This window comes from Gorilla gorilla, chromosome 11, assembly GCF_029281585.2.
Source record: "Gorilla gorilla gorilla isolate KB3781 chromosome 11, NHGRI_mGorGor1-v2.1_pri, whole genome shotgun sequence".
NCBI classification, from domain to species: domain Eukaryota; kingdom Metazoa; phylum Chordata; class Mammalia; order Primates; family Hominidae; genus Gorilla; species Gorilla gorilla.
Genome location: NC_073235.2, coordinates 85,388,909 through 85,410,918, shown reverse-complemented (window position 1 = coordinate 85,410,918; position 22,010 = coordinate 85,388,909). Strand labels below are relative to the sequence as shown.

The 22,010-nt window shown below is 35.3% G+C and overlaps 1 protein-coding gene across 2 annotated transcripts in view; it reads left to right on the top strand.

Moving 5' to 3' along the window:
- NCKAP1 (NCK associated protein 1) overlaps window positions 1-16,557 on the top strand; it is a 113,257-nt gene extending 96,700 nt beyond the window's left edge. For both annotated transcript variants that reach the window (XM_004032918.5, XM_004032919.5), the window contains 7 exons: window positions 6,132-6,214; window positions 6,675-6,755; window positions 10,626-10,719; window positions 12,541-12,657; window positions 13,214-13,323; window positions 14,539-14,628; window positions 15,626-16,557. In XM_004032918.5, coding sequence (XP_004032966.1) covers window positions 6,132-6,214; window positions 6,675-6,755; window positions 10,626-10,719; window positions 12,541-12,657; window positions 13,214-13,323; window positions 14,539-14,628; window positions 15,626-15,742 — 692 coding nt within the window. In that variant the 3' untranslated portion in view covers window positions 15,743-16,557. The remainder of the gene's footprint in view (window positions 1-6,131; window positions 6,215-6,674; window positions 6,756-10,625; window positions 10,720-12,540; window positions 12,658-13,213; window positions 13,324-14,538; window positions 14,629-15,625) is intronic.
- The last annotated feature ends 5,453 nt before the right edge of the window (window positions 16,558-22,010 follow it).

The following is a 22,010-nucleotide window of genomic DNA, read 5'->3' as shown; positions in this document are numbered from 1 at the left end:
AACCACTGATCTTATTTCTGTCACTATAGATTAAATTTGTGTCTGGCCTCTTTCACTTAGCATAATGTTTTTGAGATTTATTCATCCATGTTGTTAAGTGATCAGTAATTTGTTTCTTTTTGTTATTAGCTAAGATTGATGAAAACCTGAACCTACAACTTTAAAAAAAATTGTAATGTCTTCTTGACATTGATTCTTTGTGGGAGGTATATTGTGAAATCACAGTGAATCTTAAGTATTAAAGTGTGTTCAACCAGATAACTGTTTTAGATATACTTGATCTAATGTTATTTTCTTTTGCTTTTTTTACTTGAACTGTTAAAGTTATAATGAAAAATTATTTTAAAGTCACACTTCTTGGTTAATTTAAAAGCCTTCTCAACACTAAAAAAAAAAATGAAATCCCAAATAAAATATTCTTTGTATTTGAGAAAGCCAGAGAACAAGTTTATGTTCCTAAACAAAAAATAATCCAGAAGAAAACTAAAGCCATACATGTGTTTAACATACTTCATATTTGACATTTTTCTCTTAAATGCTTTAGAGAATCACTTTATTAGGCTATTTTATCCTGTAAAACTTATTTAATTCTTATTGAATAAAAATTAAAGATTACCTTATAGGACAGATCCGTGGTTGCCAGGACTATAAAGGGAAAGCAATGAGGGAGATTTTTAGGGTGATGAAACTGTTCACCATAGTGGTGATACAAATCTATCATATGTGTCATACGACACATATCACTGTGTGTTACATAGTGGTAACACAAATCTGTACATGATAACATTTGGGGCTGGGTGTGGTGGCCCAGGCCTGTAATCCCAGCACATTGGGAGCCAAGGCAGGCAGATCACTTGAGATCAGGAATTCCAGACCAGCCTGGCCAACATGTTGAAACCCTTTCTCTACTAAAAATACAAAAATTAGCCAGGCATGGTGGCACATGCTTATAATCCCAGCTACTCAGGAGGCTGAGGTAGGAGAATTGCTTCAACCCAGGAGATGGAGATTGCAGTCAGCTGAGATAGCACCATTGCACTACAGTCTGGGCGACAAGAGCAAAACTCTATTTCAAAGAAAAAAAAAATGGAGCTGTATACCAAAAGGAAAAGAAAAGGTCATTTTTATTATATGATACTTTAAAAAACAAAAAAATAGACGTGGTAGCATTATAGGGAGGAGTATGAATAAGTAGGAAATTAGTTTTTAAAACTCTCCTGATCTTTCTTTTGTTATTGTACATTGGTTTATATTTTCTACTCCTTTATTCTTATTAGTTTTGTTTTTTTCATGTTTTCTCCCATTTTTTAATACTCATTTGACAACCCCATTGGCCTTAACCCTATTTACTTTCCTACTAACAATCTTTTGACTGTACCATCTAATTAGAAGCAAATAATCCGCTGCATTGTTCAGTACTTTATTTAACTCTCATTTGTAGAATTGAAACAATGGAATTTGTTAAAATTCCAAACAGAATTTGCAAGTTTTCAAAATAAAATTCATAGTCGTTTGTCAAGATTCTGCTTACTTGAATTATGTGTATAATAATTAGTGGTGACTCATTACCTCTAACTCATTGGCCATTTTGGAATTGGCCAAAACCAAAATCTAAATTGTTGAATATTAATGACCCATATATATCAAATTTGTCTTTAAATAGAATTTATTAAATCTTTTCTATAATTTGGAAAAAGAAACGATTCACTTGAGAGTGACTCCTTTAGGAGAGTAGAGAGAACTATTTTTTCAGCAATTGAACTGTTTTCCAAAACATTCTCTTTTTTTTTATTCTTTTGTGCTTCCTTCTCCCCATGTCCATATCCAGAAGTCAATGTGTTTTTGAAGGAGTTTTTCACAGTCAACAAGCACATTCTTTTTAAAAGATAAAGCATTATGATTTATTAAAAGTAGGTCTGAATTGGGAGGCAATCTGGAATTTATTAGTTTATTTTTATTTTATTTTATCTATTTTTATTTTTTAATTTTTTGAGATGGAGCCTTGCTCTGGCACCCAGGCTGAAGTGTAATGACACAGTCTCAGCTCACTGCAACCTCCGCCTCCTGGTTCAACCAATTCTCCTGCATCAGCCTCCCAAGTAACTAGGACTACAGGAATGCACTATCACACTCGGCTAATTTTTGTGTTTTTAGTAAGATGGGGTTTCACAGTGTTGTCCAGGCTGGTCTCGAACTCCTGACCTCAAGTGATCCATCCTCCTCGACCTCCTAGAGTGTTGGGATTACAGGCGTGAGCCACCGTGCCTGGCCTTATTATCAGTTTTAAGACTTCTGTGTGACTTGGGCAAATCTCCTTATGTCTGTTTAATATTTTTTTATTCTCCGACATCTGTTTCTTGGGACTAGGTTCATCGCTTTACTGACTCCCTGATTCCAGACTAAAAATATTTCTAGTTTCCCTACAGCAATTTTTTCTTTTGAAAACTCATTCTATTCACATACCTTTCTGCCATCATCTACAAACCTATAAGTTGCCTCTGAAGATCTTTACTTTAGCAGTACTTTGGATGTTATTATTTCCTGAAATTGTTCCATCAGTAAAAATCTTGAACTTTGAAATTCAACTCTCAGATCACAGCCATGTCTTCTAGCTCTCCCATTCCTTTACACTTATTGAACTCCTTGTTCTAGCTCATTGAAACTTTTATGCCTCTCAGCTTTCCTGATCACCTATTCCTGGCTTTACATATTTTATCCATTCTGGACTATGAAATTTGGTTAGTGCATTCTCCCTTATGCTGTCATACCCTTGAGTTTTTGCTACATTCATTCCCACAAAGCAGTTTTCCTGATCCCTAGAAAGTCTCCTCCACCCTGAAAGCCAAGTACTGCTTGTGAAATAACACTTTTTAAGTCTGTCGTTAAACTGGCCTCTTTTTCATCTTACCACCTGTCTTACTTTGAAACTTTTTGACTAGTTTGTATGCACTGTTTGATCATCCCACCTGTCCACTCTTGGTGTGCTGTAATATGTCCACTTTCCTGAAACCTTTCTGAAAGTTTGTTGGTGACTACTCATTTGCAAGATTTGGTGCTTTTTCCTCAACTCTCATTCTGTTTATTTCTCTGTCGTGTTTATCTCTTTTATTCTCCTTTTTATTAAAGCTTTATTTTCTTTATTTGCCAATACTTTTATCTCTACTCTTCGTCGTTTTTGCAGGTTCATCTTTTATGTAGTGTCAGCTTGTGATATCTTACTCTTCCATTTTTACTCTGCAATCCTATTGGAAAAATTTTATCCCAAATTTTCTCTTCCCTTATCCAATATTTATCTTCAGCCTTAACTCTCTTCTGTTGATCTCCAGATGTTTAATACCAAGTACTAGTTTGACCGGGGCTTCTCAAAGTATAACCCAGGGACATGTAACAGCACCACCTGGGAATTTGTTAAGCATGTAAATTATTGGGCCCCACCTCACACCTTCTGACTCAGATCTCTGGGGCTGAGGCCCAGCAGTCTGTGTTTTAACAAGTCCTCGGGGTCATTTGGAATCATACAAAAGTTTAGAAACATTGTGTTAAATATTTTCAGCTATATGACCCACAGGTTTTTCACAACGTCCCTGGAATGGGAAGTATCTCTTCCATGGCAGGTATAAGTAGGTGGGGAGAAAAAACCTGATGTTTTCTTTATTGACTATTTTGTTACCTCTCTCACCATCTATCCATTGACTCACACTGGAAAACTTGGGCATCCTCTCTGATTCTTTCACTCCTCATATTCCATGTGCAGTAGCTATGTCTTATAGATGAGAGTTTTCAAATTGGTGTGTCACATTTGGTCCAAAGGTATACATTGTTTGGCCCTATGCTACATTAAATTTTTTTTCAATTTGGGTCATTATTTTTTAAATGGGAAGAGTCATTTTTAAATAGAATTCTTTTCGTATAACTCTTTATATTTTGAAAACCCTGAACAACACCCTCATTGCTTGAAGGATACAGTATAAACTCCTTAGCATGACCTTCAAAAACTATTATTTGGATTAATGAAATAATTGACCGGCATTACCTCTCTCTCTGTCCCCCACTACCTGTTTGTTTGCCTGGTCCAAGACCCACATAGCCTCTGTTCTAGAGTTAGTTCCTTGGGAAGTTAGTGGACGTTATGTGGGGTGAAGGGAAGTGCCAGTGGTCAAATGGTTTGGCAAATAATCCATTACACAATACATTAAGCAGTGTTTCTTACTGTGAAGTATCTTAGAACTTTTAATGTGTCATTATTGTACACATTCAAGATGAGGTTGTAGGGTATAGTCTTTGAGAACTTGATTAATTTCTGGGTAACATACTTTGGAAAATATATGGCTATATCACACTGAATCTTTTGTTATTTCTAGTGTGAATCTTTTTTTTTTTTTTTTTTTTTTTGAGACAGTCTTGCTCTGTTGCCTAGGCTCAAGTGCAGTGGCGAGATCTCGGCTCACTGCAGCCTCCGCCTCCTGGGTTCAAGTGATTCTCCTGCCTCAGTCTCCTGAGTAGCTGGGACTACAAGCACGTGCCACCAGGCTTGGCTAATTTTTGTACGTTTAGTAGAGTTGGGGTTTCACCATGTTGCCCAGGCTGGTCTTGAACTCCTGACCTCAAGTGATCCACCCGCCTCAGCCACCCAACCTAGTCTCATCTTGAATTACCATTTAATTGAATATCTACTGGTCATCTGGGTATCAGACACTGTGCTGAGTGCTACAGGTAGATGAAAAGATTAAGAGTAGTTCCTGCTCACATGGAATTTTTAATAAATTTGCACCTTATATCATTTTGTTAACATGACTTTTAATTCATGTTTGGCTTATATTAGGCCTATTTGTATGGTTTAGTAAAAGGTACTATGGTCAAAGTTTAAACAAGCTACACAGAAGGTAGAAAGTCAAAAATAAAACACTTCTCTCTATTGCTACTCCTCAACTAGTAACTTTAACAGTTACTGTAGTACATACATCTCTTTCCAGAAATTTGTTATGTATATACAAATATAGGTCTGTATATATATCTTTTTTAGTTTACATAAATGGAATTATATTTCTTAGTTTTCATGACAGCCCATTTAGATTGTCTGCTATTCGAGGTCTAGATCATTATTCTGTTTATATTTCTTCTTTTACTACACAGTGTAAGGCTTTGTATATGGCGTGCAATAAATGTTTGTTTTGGCCTTATAAAATGTGAAGGTATTGAACCATCATATTGACCCTTCCAATCCTACTTTGTTAACAGAGTTTTATTTTTTTTTAGAGATGGGGTCTTGCTCCTTTACCCAGGCTGATGTGCAGTGGCATGATCACTGCAACATCTGATTTCCTGAACTCAAAGGATCCTCCCATCTTAGCCTCCCAAGTACTAGGACCACAGGCTCATGCCCCGACACCCGACTGATTTTTTTTTATTTTTTGTAGAGACAGGGTCTTGCTATGTTGCCCAGGCTGCTTGTGAACTCCTGGGCTCAAGCAATCTTCCCAGCTCAGCCTCCTAAAATGCTAGGATTACAGATGTGAACCACCATGCTCAGCCTTGAAAATCTATTAATAATTTTTAGAATAATGCTCTCTAACCAATATGTAAGTGATCAAATCTGTTCAGCTTCAGCAAACTGGTCCTGCCAAAACTGCATGTGTTCTCAACAGGCATTTTTTGTTTCTTAACTCAAGACCTTAACAATTTAAGAATTTAGTACTGCTGAGTTCCTGGGCCGCTTGAGGATTTAACTCCTGTTCACTCTGATCAGCTTCTTTCTCACCTAGTCTCGCTTCCCTTCTTTCTGCCCCTACCTTTTCTGAAATAGGGTTTCAGAAGGTAGTAATATAATTTATATAAAGTTATATTATAAATATAATTTATAGTTAGCTACTTGTGAACCATCTAACTCATATGAAAGAGCACAATATACTCCATTTGATGGAAACTATAGTTACTTAAAAGTTTAACCAGTTTAAATATCAGCTATCAACATCTTTCTCTCTTTAATCATTATTGTAATCAAATTACTGTTAATTGTGCCTTTTATCATGGGAATTTTATTACTTTAATAAATTTAGATTTTTTTCCAAGTTTAAGAAAGAATCCAGTTCACACTTTTTTATTCTCTTCTCCTTCTGTTTCTTTGAATTTAGCTGTTGACAGTGTCTTGAAGAGGATGACAATAATTGGTGTAATTTTATCCTTCCGATCATTGGCACAAGAAGCACTTAGAGATGTAAGAAACCATTACAAGTATATACTCGGTATCCAAACAATCCCTTTTAATTTCTCAGAAATTTAAAGTTAAGTTTCAGATTCATGCTTAGCAATGATATAATTAAAATTCCAGTTTTAGTAGTTACAGAAAATAACATACATAAAATTAGTTATTTAAGCTCATTTTTTGTTTTGGTACTGCTGCTTGCAGAGTATAACTTGCGTGGTTATTGCACTACTTTTTCAGTGATCTTCATTATCGGTAGAGTATTTTCAATTTTGACTATACTGGCTTTAATATTGAATTATTTTGAATCCATTTAATTTTCATATGTCTTGAAATTTTTGAAAAATCACTGAAAGTAGATAAAGTAAAATAATTTTTATGAAAACTAAAATTAATCAATTGGTAATATTTTGTAAATTTAGGGGTTGCCATTTAAAAGTAATTCTGTATTCTTATTTGTTATCCTGCCTAGGTCTTATCCTACCACATTCCTTTTCTTGTAAGTTCAATCGAAGATTTTAAGGATCACATTCCAAGGGAAACTGATATGAAGGTAATAATATAATTTATAGTTGGGGTTTACAGTCTCTAAAGCGAAATATTTAAATTACATATGCAATAAAATGTAATAAATCCTAAACTACTGTAAAGTTTCTAGTTTAGAGTGGTTAGTTAGCATGCTTGCCTTTGTAATTGAATCTTTGAGAGCTCAGCACCAAAATACTACCTAGGCATTTTGAAAGTCAGTCTTCTTTGATCACCTATAGCAATGCAAAATTGACTAAAAATAGATTTTTTTTCTCCTTAAATGGATAGCTGTTTATACATGGTGATAAAGAAAATTAAGAAAGATGAGGTGGCCAGGCACGGTGGCTCACACCTGTAATCCCAGCACTTTGGGAGGCCGAGGCTGGCAGATCACAAGGTCAGGAGCTCGAGACCATCCTGGCTAACTCGGTGGCGGGCGCCTGTAGTCCCAGCTACGTGGGAGGCTGAGACAGGAGAATGGCGTGAACCTGGGAGGCGGAACGTGTAACGAGCTGAGACCTTGCCACTACACTCTAGCCTGGGCAACAGAATGAGACTCCGTCTCAAAAAAAAAGAAAGATGAAGCAATGAAATAATAGTCGTTTTAAATACAATGAAATTCAGTAAGTTTAAGATAGATGTTAAGTCATTTCTTATAAAAGGATGTAATTGTAGGCTGTAATTTAAAAAAGATTTCTAGTATTCTATTATATGTAATATATATATAAAACAGCAGGTTGGCAGCCTTCTGTGAGCTTACAGTTTTTATTTTGAAATTCTATTGAGCCATGAAATCCAACTATTGATCTAATCCTAGTAATGATTGACCAGTGGTTATACATCTAGTAAGTGATATATCGGGGTTTACATTTGTGTTTTCTAAGCTGACACATTTCTTAGAGAGATTGTTTCTGTTTCACATATCTTGAAAAACACCGACTGAAAAAAATAATGTCTAAACTCCTTTGTATGACACCAAGACTCTTCTAAAATTGGTGCCACTCAGGCTGGGCATGGTGGCTCAAGACTCTAATCCCAGCACTTTGGGAGGCTGAAGTGGGCGGATCACCTGAGGTCAGGAGTTCGAGACCAGCCCGACCAACGTGAAGAAACCCCATCTCTCCTAAAAATACAAAATTAGCCGGGCGTGACAGTGCATGCCTATAATCCCAGCTACTCGGGAGGCTGAGGCAGGAGAATCTCTTGAACCCAGGAGGTGCAGGTTGTGGTGAGCTGAGATTGCGCCACTGCACTCCAGCCTGGGAACGAGCAAAACTCCCGTCTCCAAAAAAAAAAAAAAAAAAAATTTGGTGCCACTCAAACTTCTTGAGGCTTATCTTCTGCCACTTCTTTCTTCCTTCTCTCACTCTCTTTCTTACTCTGCCCCTCTTTTTATATGGTATTCTGTGAGCTAACTAGATCTTTCTGTTGCATTCTCACATCTATCTGTTTTACCTTCTGATTTATTCTACTTGAAAATACCAACCTTTTCTCTTTCTGCCTTTTGAAATCCTGCCTGTATTTTAAGGCTTAATTCAATTGCCATTTTCTAAGAACCATTCCTAGATTCTCCAGTGATAAAGAACTTCTTGTTTCTTAGTGTTATCAGAGAACTTGTTTATCTCCTGTGGAGTTGAATATAATCTGCCTTGTATTATAATTCTATTTTTCTACTTATATTTATACCAAATGGTATATATCTTGAAGACCCAGACTTTGTTTTTTTGGTGGTGTTGCTGTTGTTTCTCTTACAGTGTTTTGTACAGAATAAACATTTGAGATCAGTGATTGTCTTGTGATTCTATGATTGAAAACTATGTACAAATAGCTCAAAATGATTTCCTAAGTGGAAACACTGCAGAAAAAATAAAGTTAAGGAGACAAAAACTAATCAGTTCTTGAGAAGACACTGATGTGCAGGATTATAAGAATTCTAATTAATATTCTGAGCAACCATTCACTTTTCACCTGACATAATCATGTTTAGTTTCCAGCAAACTTTCAATAGAACTTAACTTTAAAACAAAAACAAAAACATGTTTTTAAACAGCTTTATTGAGTTATAACGCACCTATCAGAAAATTTACTCATTTAAAATGCACAATTCAGTGGTTTTTAGTGTAGTGACAGAGTTGTTCAACCATCACTAAAGTCAGTTTTAGAACATTTTCATCACCCCCAAAAAGAAGCCTTGTACCCATTAGCAGTCACTCCCCGTTACACTTCTCCCCCATCCCCAGCCTTAGGCAACGACTAATCTACTTTCTGTTTAAATTAGCCTACTTTGGACACTTACATAAATCGTCATGTGTAGTCTTCTGATACTGGCTTCTTTCACTTAGCATATTTTCAGGATTCATACATATTACAGCATATATCAGTACTTTTTTTTAATGATTGTTGAATAATGTTTCATTGTATGGATATACAACATTTTGTTTATTCACATCAATTGATGGACATCTGGGTTGTTTTCACTTGTTAGCTATTAGAAACACTGCAACTGTGAACATCCATGTACAAGTTTTTATGTGTGAACGTGTATTATTTTTCTTGAGTATATACCAGGAGAGAATTGCTGGGTCATATGAAAACTGTATGTTTAGCCTTTTGAGGAACTGCTAAACTGTTTTCAAATTGGGTGTGTCATTTTGCATTCCTACCAGCATTGTATGAGGGTTTCACTTTTTCTGCATCTTCACTAATACTTGTAATTGTCTGTGTTCTTAATCATAGCCATCTAGTGAGTGTGAAGTGGCATCTTATTGTTTATATTTGCATTTTCCTGATGGCAAATTATGTTGAACATGTTTTCATATGTTTACTGGTTATTTCTATATCTTCTTTGGAGAAATAACCATTCAAAGCCTTTGACGTTATAAATTGGGTTGTCTTTTTCTGTTTGTGAGTTCTTCATATGTTTTGGATACAAGTCCATTAACATATTCATGATTTGCAAATCTCTTCTCTAATTCTATAGGTTGATGATGTATTTTAGTTTCAATGAAGTCCATTTTGTCTGTTTTTGGGGGTTTGTTTGTGCTTTTGCTGTCAGTCTAAGAAACCATTGCCTAATGCAGTGTCATGATGATTTGTGCCTATATTTTTTTCTAAGCGTTTTACAGTTTTAGCTCTTACATTTAGGTTTATGATTTATTTTGAGTTGATTTTTATGTGTGAAGTGAGTAATAGATTACAAACATTTTAATCTAGAACTTAATCCCTGCCGTGTTCCCAGTTTTTCTGAGCTATACTATTTTACTTCATATTTTATAGTAAGGTTTTTTGTCGCAATATCAGAGGTAACCAGTTATATAGATAGCTTTCTTCTGAGGTTATTGAGCAGTCAGAATGCCTTGAATATTTGAAATTTATATGTGATACAGAAAAATTACTTTCGTTATTAGAAATTCCCTTATCAGATTTTTAAATGAATACTCCTTAAAAAACCTATTATAAGTAATTTGCTATATTTATAGATACGATATGATTAGACATTGAACCACTATAATTTTTCATTAAACCACTATGGAGATAAACACAGGTCTAGTAATATTGATTCACTTTGTTCATTTATTCATCTTTTCTGACTTGATATTTTATATTCATGCTTCCAAGCAAAGTGATAACTTTAGAATTATCCTGTTGGAATGTGCCACAGAAAGTATACAAGTTTTGTTTGGCCTAGCAGTAGGAAGTTAGAACCAGCAGCACCTCACAGTATTCAACCTACATTGAATCAGTTGTTCAGTATACTTAGTTATGCTGTAGTTTCTGCTTCAGCCAAGTTTCCGAAATTCTCTGGTGTTCTTCTAGGCAGACTCTAATAAACAGTGAGCTTTCTCAGAAATTTGTTAGACTATTTATTGCTCTGTAATTCTTTTGTTTTTATCAGGTTGCAATGAATGTGTATGAGTTATCATCAGCTGCCGGATTACCTTGTGAGATTGATCCTGCATTGGTCGTAGCTCTTTCTTCACAAAAATCGGGTAAAATGCATTAGTAAATATTTAATACTCTTAGTTAAAGTTACCAGGGCAGCATAGGTATAGGTATGATATTTAACCATATATTCAAATGCCTGCTTTGTGTTCAGCTTTTTAAATTTGTTATTATTATTGCTGGTACTTGGACTATATCAGTGCATAAAACACAAACATCACCCTTCTGGAACTTAAGATTGGTTGAGATTACTGAGCCATTTAGTGTATATAGATGCAGCAGTGAAGAGGATCCAGGTCTGAGCCTTGAGCCATTCTAAGATTTAAGAGCTCAGGGAGAAAAGGAAAAACCACCAAAAAAGAAGTTTAGAGAAATTGAGAAGAAAGGACCAATGAAGTAGAAGAAAAACCAGGAAAGAGTAGCTTCCAGGAAGATAGAAAGGAAATGATCAGCTATGTAGAGTTAATTGGTGGTACTAACAAGATCAGTGTCAGTGAGGTTTTATGGGCAAAAGGCTGAGTAGTGAGTAAGGGAGATTAAGGGAGAACAGGAGGAAAGGATTTGGAGATAACTAGAAGACAACTCAAAGAGTTCTATTGTAAAGGGGAGCAAAGAAATCTCAGCAGCTGGAGGCAAGAGCAAAGTCAAGAGAAGGATTTTTTAAGATGGAGGAGATTACAGCATTTGTATGCTAATGGGAGATGGTCCAGTAGATAGCAAAAAATTGAGATCTAGAAAAGGGTATTCTGTTTTTATTGTACTAGAGTTATTCACCATCAAGAGTTTGTACAGTGTTATATAAAACATTTAGACATTTTTAAGACCAGCCCTTAGAAATGCAGTACTCAGAATCCTACAGATATTTCTTGATTTGTCTACAAAGTAAATATAGCATTTCATCTCTTTCTACTACTAAAATGCCCCTTCTGCCCCCTTGAGGCAGCAGCATGGTGTTTGAGTTCATCAGTTTTTTTTTTTCATTTAACAATACAATTTCATTTAACAATGCAATTTTGTTTCCTCATTCATACAGTATGTTACATTTAGTCACATGGATAATTATAATTATTACTTGATTTGCTACAGCTGTATTTTTTGTAGTCAACCAAATCTTTAAAACATATTTCAGCTTTTTTCTTACATTCAATTCTTAATTATATCTAATGGTGATTAGTAGCCTAAATAACCCACAATTTGAGTGCATATCACAATAAATGTTTTAGAAAGGGTTATGTCTTGAAAGCTTTAGAGCAATGCTAGGTATTTTTATTCATGACTAGTTTCTTCTGTCTTCTGTCTTCTGTCTTCTTTTATTCATGACTAGTTTCTTCTGTCTTCTAAAATAGAGAGGTTGAAAACCCATTCCACTTTCCACATTTATGTCTTTTAAATAGTAAATTTCAAATTATATTCATATCTCTTTCAAAAAGTAATTAAGATTTTTTTTGGTGATTTTGCAGAATAATTTATGAGATAAATTTTCTAAATTGTAAATAGAACTGTCTCATAAAGTAATAATTCCTCATTAGTTTTCAATTAGGAAATTGTAGGATTGCAGTTATCCTAACTGTATTTTTTGTTCTATAATCTTACAATTAAAAAAATAAAATCTTACCTTACTGTTTTATCAGACGTCCTTGAAATATGCCTAAGTAGTTGATAATAGTCCATTGTAATATAAACTGTTTCTACTTTATATTTTTATAATAAAATTGTGACCAATTCTATAGAATGCTAGTAAAATAGTTTACTATTTCAAAAAAAAAAGTAAACCATTTTTAAAATAAAAATCCGTTTAGTTTAGATTATCAAATCTTAACTAATCTTGAAGAAATACCTTGATTTTATTCTTAAATTTTGTCTCTTAGAAAACATTAGTCCAGAAGAAGAGTATAAAATTGCCTGCCTTCTCATGGTGTTTGTGGCAGTTTCTTTGCCAACACTGGCCAGTAATGTGATGTCTCAGTACAGCCCTGCTATAGAAGGTAATAGTGGTTTAAAATTGTTTTGGCGATGGAAAAATCATGGGTTTTGGTATTTTATAATAAAATATGAGTTAAGTTCTGCCACTGACTGGCAGTGGAACATGGGGTAGTCTGTTTCCATTTTCCTAAACTGCAGTTTCCTGATATATGAAATGTGTGTAAGTAAGCTCATGTGTGCCTGAATGTGTGTAGAGGTCGGTGAGGGATTATCCAACTCATAGGATTATTTTAAGGATTGAATGATAAAATGTTGTAAAGCAGCTAAGCACTTCCTTTTTATTTCCGAGCTACTATAAAACTGATGTGTGATTTCTTTTAGATGTTTTCAGAAGTGTTTGCCTGTTTAACATATACACGATCGTTTGTTACTCTCCTGTTACACTAGTTTTAAAAACATCAGTGTTCATGAAAGTCAAAGGAGAGCAAGTCTGGTCATGTCCCAACTCTACTCTTAATTATGCCACTATTTATGCAGATTGTGAAGTCATTAAAGGTTTGCCTTCTATGTATTATTTGCTATTTTGGGGTCTACACAACCCTATTTGCATTTTCTCAGGGCATTGCAACAACATACATTGCTTGGCCAAAGCCATCAACCAGATTGCTGCAGCTTTGTTTACAATTCACAAAGGAAGCATTGAAGACCGTCTTAAAGAATTTCTGGCGGTATGTATAATCAAATAACAAAACTCATCACATTTTATAAAGAAAACTAAAATTCACAACCACAAAATGTAAGAATAAATTCTCTTTATTTTTACATTTTATTTAGTGTCCTCTAATGGCATTTTGTTTTCAAATTATTTTCTCAGGTATATGAATTTCAGTCTCCTTTTATTTTTATTTGTTTATTTTCTTTTTTGGAGGGAGAAACAGGTGTGAAGATGGGGCATTAAAATCGAGGAGCAGTCCGTTATTTCCCTTAGACTCGGAAGTCTCTTTCCCAACTCTAGAGCTCTGCAATATGACCTTTTTCCCCCAAGCTGATGTTTGGACTGCCCTAGAAATTTTCCTAGGCTTGAAAGAGAAAAAAACAAAGGAAAATTGAGGCCAAGAGAGAAGCTATTCCCTCTAAAAAGACATATTTTACTTTTTTCCATTTCTTTGGAGAAAGACCATTAATGGTGAAAAATTCATCATTAAAAATACTACTCACTACCAAAAGAGAGGAGTGCTAAATGTAGCCTCATGAAACATGGTTTTTAGTTTCTCTATCAATGTAGTTCTTTCTTTTCTTTATTAATATAACCTTTTCCATATTTTATTTAAACGAAAGATATACTATGGCATACTGAACTCTAGAACATTTACTTCTTTTTCAGTTATAAATCCTGTCAGCTTTTTTAAAAAATAATTTTTAAATTACAAATGCAAATATAGTACTAACTTGAGGAGAAAATAACTTCTATTTCAAGGAAAACACTATTAAAATTTTTAAGTGTTTCTTTCCATTTGCAAATAATTCCTTCACTCAGGGTTTAATGTCTTAATCTTACAGTGTTTCTGTGAAGTCAAATCCAGTGTGAAACTGTCTTCTTCCTTGGGAACTAAGAAATATAGTCAGTATAGATAATGGGATGGGATAAGAGAAAATAATTTGAGTCATTTTAAAAAGCAGACTTGTTCTGAAAAAATCAGTTTTAAAGACCAATAAGAATATTTGATTACATTTATTATGTTAGTATCTCTTTGTGCCTTAATTACTCTCTAAATTACTGCTTGAATGTAGGGTATCTAAGCTCATCTTATTATTTAATTGCTCATTATTTTATATTTAGCACTGAATGATTGAAATGTGTTGGAAGTTGAAACATACCTAAAATAAGTAACCGATGAACCTTTTATTAACAAACTCACTTTATGTGTATGTATACTTTTAAGCTTGCATCCTCCAGTCTACTGAAAATTGGCCAGGAGACAGATAAAACTACAACAAGAAATAGAGAATCCGTTTATTTACTGCTAGATATGGTAAGTCTCATTTTAATTTTTACTAACAATAAAAAAGTTCCAGTCATTCCTGAGAATCTTTTCTTGGCATCTTAGTCATTGAATACTTTTTTTGATCCCTTTTGTTCACTTCACGTAAGCCACACCTTTCTAAAATTTGCAGAGAAGACTGACATCACTCATATTTTATCATTTCGGTAATATCAGAAGATAACCATCAAAGGTTAGCATTAACTATGGGTATTCTTTTATGAACAGTTTTTCAACCTGTTGGAAAACATTTAGGCCTTGTATTTTTCTAGTGTATTGGTGTCAGCTCTCTTCCAGTTTTCTGAGTTTTCTACATTCTAACTCTATTCTGCCCATTTCTCGTAATTTTCTGTAATTCTCTGTGCCTAGTCACTTCCCTCTCTGCAGTATCTGTGAACCAGCTCTTGCTTGTTTCTACCACGTGGCTCTTTCCCCACTTAGAGTTATTTTCCTTACCTGCAGAAATTGGATTTATTCTAATGACTTAGCACATCCCACAGCTCAAATCTTTTTCCAGGTAGTCTTTCTTGATTACTTTGGCCTACATTAATCTTTCTTCTGTTTTGAATTCTTACAGAATTTACAGCTTTCCATTTCATTATAGTCGGTCTTATGTTTGGTTTTGCTTCCTAGCTTAGTCTTGGATTGCCAGGTAGAGTTGATGGTACAAAAAAAAAATATTTTTGTATTGTCTTTTATTTCTAGTATGTCAGTGAGGAAAATGAAAGTGCTCGATGTATTCCTGTTGATTAAACAAATTTAATTGAAAAGTAGCACTTTTTAAACAGTTTGATATACATTCACTGTGGCACATTTACATTTTAGATTAAGTAAAAGGAAAATAATATGTGTCTATTGCTAATAAGAACAATATAGAAGTTATGCCTTACTGGTTGTCAATAAATGTTCCCATTATAGATAACTTATAATTTTTGTTTATAAACAAGTTATAAATAACTTGTTTTGATGCATTTTTTGAATTTTACAGATTGTACAAGAATCTCCATTCCTTACAATGGATCTTTTGGAATCTTGTTTTCCTTATGTCTTGCTGAGAAATGCATACCATGCTGTCTACAAACAAAGTGTTACATCTTCTGCATAAAATTACCTACTTACTCAAGACAAGCACGCATTTTTGTTGCCTTGGTTTTACCTGTAGACTGTGGAACTATTTTACCTTAAGACCTGAAAAAGTTTTGTGGATTATAAATTTCTTTCATACGGTTGTATTTTCTGATCATTGGTTTCTTAATATGGTTGTACTACAGTATACTTGGTTGATTTAGGTTGCACATTCACTGAATTCACTGAGATTATTCCTATAATTTTAAAGTATCATTTATTTGAAAAACATACATTATCAACATGTTTTTGATATTTGATAATGAAAAAAATCTTTGCTTGTTTATTTCTGAAAAAGAACTGTATTTAGTGATTATTTTAGATAGTGATATTATAGCATTCATCTGTGTGTAAATTATTTCATATAGGGAAGAGTTCTGATCTGTACCTATGGTTCTTATTGAAAACAAAATTGGATGTGCATTTCTGTGATGTTATGAATACATTTCTACTTTATTTTGAAACATTTGCCAAACTAAATACTAGAACACTGTATAACATTTAAAAATGTTAAAGAACTGCTTAGTATTAGAAGCAGATGATTTCCCAAAATTCTAAAAACAGCAGCATATGTTGTTGCTTGTATAAAGCCTAGCGATAATTTTTAGACTAACTTCCATGGTGCCCTGTTGGCATTAGCACTACCATTGTACCCTGCTGTATAATAAAAAATCTTAGACATTTATCAACTGTTGATACAAATGTTAGTCCCTAACCACTTTTTATATATGTTTTAAATTTTTGAAATTCAAGTGTACCTGCCATAACATAAAATAAACACTAGACTGTATCACACTTCGATTGATTTCTTTAAGATCCTTGGATATTCATTCAATAATAATAAAGTTTTTGTTTAAACTTAGTTTGAAATATAAAAAAGAATGGTTTAGGAATGTCTAAGTACAGCATTCGATACCAGGTCAGCTATTATATGATTTGTTTAAATGTTTTGAAAAACATTTTTTGAAAAAAATACCAAAGTTAGAAAATAAAATTACACAATACTTCTTAAAAATTAAGAACTTAAAGAAAACTTGTATGCTGTCAACTTGCTCATTTTATCTGTAACCAAATAGAGTTATTTAAAAGAATAGGGAAAAAAATGTGAGTGATCATGGGACTAGTGAGAATGTTGAGAACTGCTGCATTAGTCAGTAATGAATGGGAAAGACATAAAAGGGCCTATTGCTTAATAGTTGGCATGGAGGGCAAAGCAGCTCATTTAGTTTGAAAACTAACCCGATGTTTTGCTCTTTGATTGGCATTGTTGAGGCTGTTTCTCAGCAGCTTTGTATCTGAATATCATAAAGAGCTTCTGTTCACAGCTTCTTATGTATACACTGGTAACTTGTGTTAAGATAAAAGAAGGCTGCTGTGAACTCAGTTATAATGTTTTTCTTTCTTCAAACATAGAGAGTAGAATGAAATTGAAGTACTATGAGATTATGCTGTTATTTTGTGTATGATTTGTCCAGCCTATATTTAAAGTAGGGAGTAGTTGTCACTATCTGTCGAAAAATTGTACTTGTTCCATAAAGATTTTTTAAAAGGGGAAATTTTTAAATGGCATAGTTCAGACCTGAAATAGTCTGATTTACACCGTGAACAGTCAAAACTAAGATTTAATGCCATTTGTTTTGAAATATTAGGATCTTAGAGAGGTAATAACTTTGTTGGCAGTGATCTCTGGAGAGGTAAAGTAGGCATTTGGATATGTACACTTTGGAATCATATGTGAAAGGGCATAAGGATGAAAATAAGGCATTCTCTACCACTGCTAGGCTGAGAAAAAAATCGCTCCTCATAGTCACCTGAAGTTTTTGTCCAAATTTTTTCTCATACAGCAAAGGCGGGGGAGGAGGCGTGGCAAAGGTAACTTGGAGGAAAAAGTTAAAAGTAAATTGACAACTACTATTTTTGATATCTTGTTTGTTTTATTTTCTTCTAAACTTATACAACAACATACTATTTTTGTTGTTTTCTCTACATTAATGTGTGATCATACCGTACATACTGGCCTGTAATCTGCTTATTTCACTCAATAGTAGAAAAAATGTCTTTGATATTCTTTTTAATACCTTTATAGATACCATAACTAATTTAACAATTTCATGGCCGGGCATAGTGGCACACGCCTGTTTCAGCACTTTGGGAGACCAAGGCGGATGGATCACTTGAGGCCAGGAGTTCAACACCAGCCTGGCCAACATGGCAAAACCCTGACACTACTAAAAATACAAAAATTACCCAGGTATGATGGTGCACACCTATCATCCTGGCTACATGGGAGGCTGAGGTGGGAGAATTGTTTGAACCCAGAAGGAGGAGGTTGCAGTGAGCTGAGATCACACCACTGCACTCCAGCCTGGATGACAGAATGAGACTGTCTCCAAAAAAAAAAGATAATACTCATTTGGATAGATTGGATAGATTTTTAGACAATTTCTTTTCATTATTATAAATGTATATCTATATCTTGGTAAAGTTGACCTGTTATTTTTTTAGAATAATTTTTCAGAAGTAAAATTGCTTCCTTTCTGCTGCTTTTTCATTCATTTATTTAAGCAAGTATTTTTAGATGCCTGGATGTAATGGTGAGCAAAAAGGTGACCGTTTTATAGTTGAGCTTGGATTTTAATGATGGTATACAATAAACGAACCAGCTTCTTCCTTTTTTTTTTTTTTTGAGACGGAGTTTCACTCTTGTTGCCCAGGAAATGGGCAACGGCCTGATCTCGGCTCACTGCAACCTCCGCCTCCCGGGTTCAAGCAATTCTCCCATCTCAGCCTCCTGAGTAGCTGAGATTACAGGCGCCCGCCACTACGCCCAGTTAATTTTTGGTATTTTTAGTAGAGATGGGGTTTTACCATGTTGGCCAGGCTGGTCTCGAACTCCTGACCTCAGGTGATCCACCCACCTCAGCCTCCCAAAGTGCTGGGATTACAGGCATGAGCCACCACGCCCAGCCATGAGCAAACTTCTGATGGTGACTGGAAAGTATACAGGATAATGTGGGGAGGCAGTGGTGAAACTACTTTAGAAGAAAGTGTCATCTGTGTAAGAGAAAACATTTGAGCTGGTACGTGAAGGATTAGAAGGAACCACAAGTGGGCTGAGGGGAGGAATAATAAAGGCAAAGACCCAGAAGGCAAGCACAAACTTGGCATGTTTGAGAAGTTAAAAGTGTGTCTTCTGTGTCTCTGTCATGAGGAGTGCTCAAGTTCCCTCTAGGAGCCTTATGGGCCAGCTAGCTCTTTTCTGATCACTTGCTTGCTTGCTTTCTTCTTTGCTTATATAGCAGAGTTCACAAATTAAATCTAATGTAGGCTGGTTAATAAAGGAAATGAACATGAATTCACTGATAGGCTCTTGCATTAATGTGAAAATGTAAGGTCTTTTGTACACCATTAGGCCTTCTAAATGAAGCCCAAATTCTGTAAGGTAGTGAATTGTAACCTACTGATTAGTACATGATCCATGCCCATTCTGTTATAATGACTTGCCTTTCTGAGACTTCACCTGTATTATTCCTAAGACTTTTGTGAATAATCCTTAAAGTAGTGACTCCTTACATCTTTCTTTCATTTCTTCTTTGTAGTCACTTGAAATGACAGCATGAACCGTCATTTCATTTGAAGGCCTGAGCCTGAATTTTCAAATAGACAAAATGCTCTCTTTCTCTGAAGATTTGCCATGACCTCTGCCTTTGGGAAAAAATATTTGAGATTTTAAATTTTTTATTCTCTAGTACAAAAATTATGTTTTTCGTTAATTGGTCCTGTGGAATTGGAAGGAAATTTAATATTTATTGACTCTACTTTGGTATTATTTTCAGAGTGAAAAGTAACTTTAAGTGTATTAAAATTTCATTCATTTTTGCATGAACCAAATTTTCCCTACACATCGCTGTCCTTGACTGTCCAGAGTAAACATGTCTAACTCTGGAATGTTTCATTTCCAATAAAAGTATTCAGCCTGTCATTTTGGGCCTAAGTAAAATGGGATAAATTAGCAATCTGAAGTTAGTATCCTAGCCACAGAGGGCCATGTCTCATTTCTGGTTTAAGTGTACCCCTCATCCCCAGCCCATACCTTCTTCTTTCTCTTAAGGATTGAGACAATCCTCTTGGTGCTCTTGGTGCAGGTGCATCTTGGTCACCTCTTACATGAGGGCCACAAACTTGGTAAATGGGTGGCCTGGAGATGGGGCTGTACTAGGTATGTGACCTTGGTGATTGCCTTGTCTCAGTTGTAGTATATGGCTGAGTCACATTCATAGTACACTACATACACATACTGACCAAATGCCAATGGCTAAGGCTTGAAATTATTTCGCCAAGACCTAAACTGAAGATTACCATCATAAAATAAGCTTCTAGAATCCATGAATAAGTAGGAAATCATATTTAAAATTTACTGTAATTTTATTAAAGCTCATTTTTTAAATTTAATGCAGTGCAGTCAGTAATTTCTCAGCATTGTCAGGTGCTAAATTGCTCACTCATTGAACTAATTTAAGATAGTTATTTTAAATTATAGAACAGGAAGCAACTTAATGAGGTTGCAACCAAATTATATTTGTTTTTTCTCCATTAGTAACTGACTAAAAGTGTTTCTTCAACTCTCGGATTTGAAGATTTTGTGGTCAGTGGTGATATAATTTCACTGAAGCGTGCTCACAGACTAAAACTGTGTGCACTGCTCAGTGATGCGTCCTGAATGTTTTCAGAGACAAACCTAAGATAATGTTGCCCTTGTTTACTTTCATTATTTCTGATTTTTTTTTTTTTTTTTTTGCATGTGTTTGCTGCATCACACAATTACTTAAGAAATTGTCCCTAACCTTTGTGCTGTGGTCTGAATGTTTGTGTCCCCCTGGCCACAAAATTCATATGTTGAAATCTGATCATCAGTGGGACAGGATGTGGGGCCTTTGGGAGGTGATTAGGTCATGAGAGTGGAGCCTTCATGAATGGGATTAATGCCCTCGTAAAAGGGGCCCCAGACAGCCGACTTGCCCCAACCGCCACGTGAGGACAAAGCAAGAAGCCACTGTTCATGAACCAGAAAGCAGACCCTCCAGAAACACCAGATATGCCAGCACACTGATTGGCTTCCCAGCCTCAAGAACTATGAGCAAGAAGTTTTTTTATAGTAACAAACACGGTTCTTGCTTATAAACTTTATAAACCAGACTAAGGCATTTTGTTATAGCAGCCCACATGGACTCATATTTTGGTTCTAGAAATGTGACACTGGAATGATGTGGCTCTCAAGATGACAGTATTGCTTCTGAATGTCTATGTTCATATCATCTTTAATTGCATGAACACCAGTTTTAGCATCTTCCCTTGAGTAGAAAGAGATTCTCTACAGCAAGTATTATGTAAGAAGTACTGGTGGCCAGGCACAGTGGTTCACGCCTGTAATCCCAACACTTTGAGAGGCGGAGCCAGAGGGATCATTTGAGCCTAGAAGTTCGAGATCAGCCTGGGCAATATGTCTTAACCCCATCTCTACAAAAAAAATACAAAAATGAAAAAGCCAGGTGTGATTGTGTACACCTGTAGTCCCAGCAACTTGAGAAGCTGAGGTGGCAGGATTGCTTGAGCCCAAGGGGAGGGTTGGCGGCGGTGGGTGGTTCGAGGCTGCAGTGAGCCATGATTATACCAGTGCACTCCAGCCTAGGTGACAGAGCAAGAGCCGGTCTCAATAATAATTAAGGCCAGACACGGTGGCTCACTCCTGTGATCCCAGCATTTTGGGAGGCCAAGGTGGGTGGATCACCTGAGGTCAAGAGATTGAGACCAACCTGGCCAACATGGTGAAACCCTGTCTCTACTAAAAATACAAAAATTAGCTGGGCTTTGTGGCTCGCGCCTGTAATCCCAGCTACTCAGGAGGCTGAGGCGGGAGAATCGCTTGAACCCAGGAGGCGGAGATTGCAGTGAGCCGAGATCGTGCCACTGCACTCCAGCCTGGGCAACAGAACAAGACTCTGTCTCAAAAAAAAAAAAAAAAATCATACTACATTAAAAAAAAAAAAAACACTTGCATTCTGAAGGCGTATTCACCCTTGAACTGATGGATAGCATTCAATGTATAAAACACATAAGAGTTTCACTCCAAGTTACATAGAGAATGTTTATCTTTATTTGAGAGGAAATATCCAGTTAATAATCAGAATGCCATACTAATTAGGTATGACCATAACTTAACGTTAGTCACATGGTCATTGATTGCATGC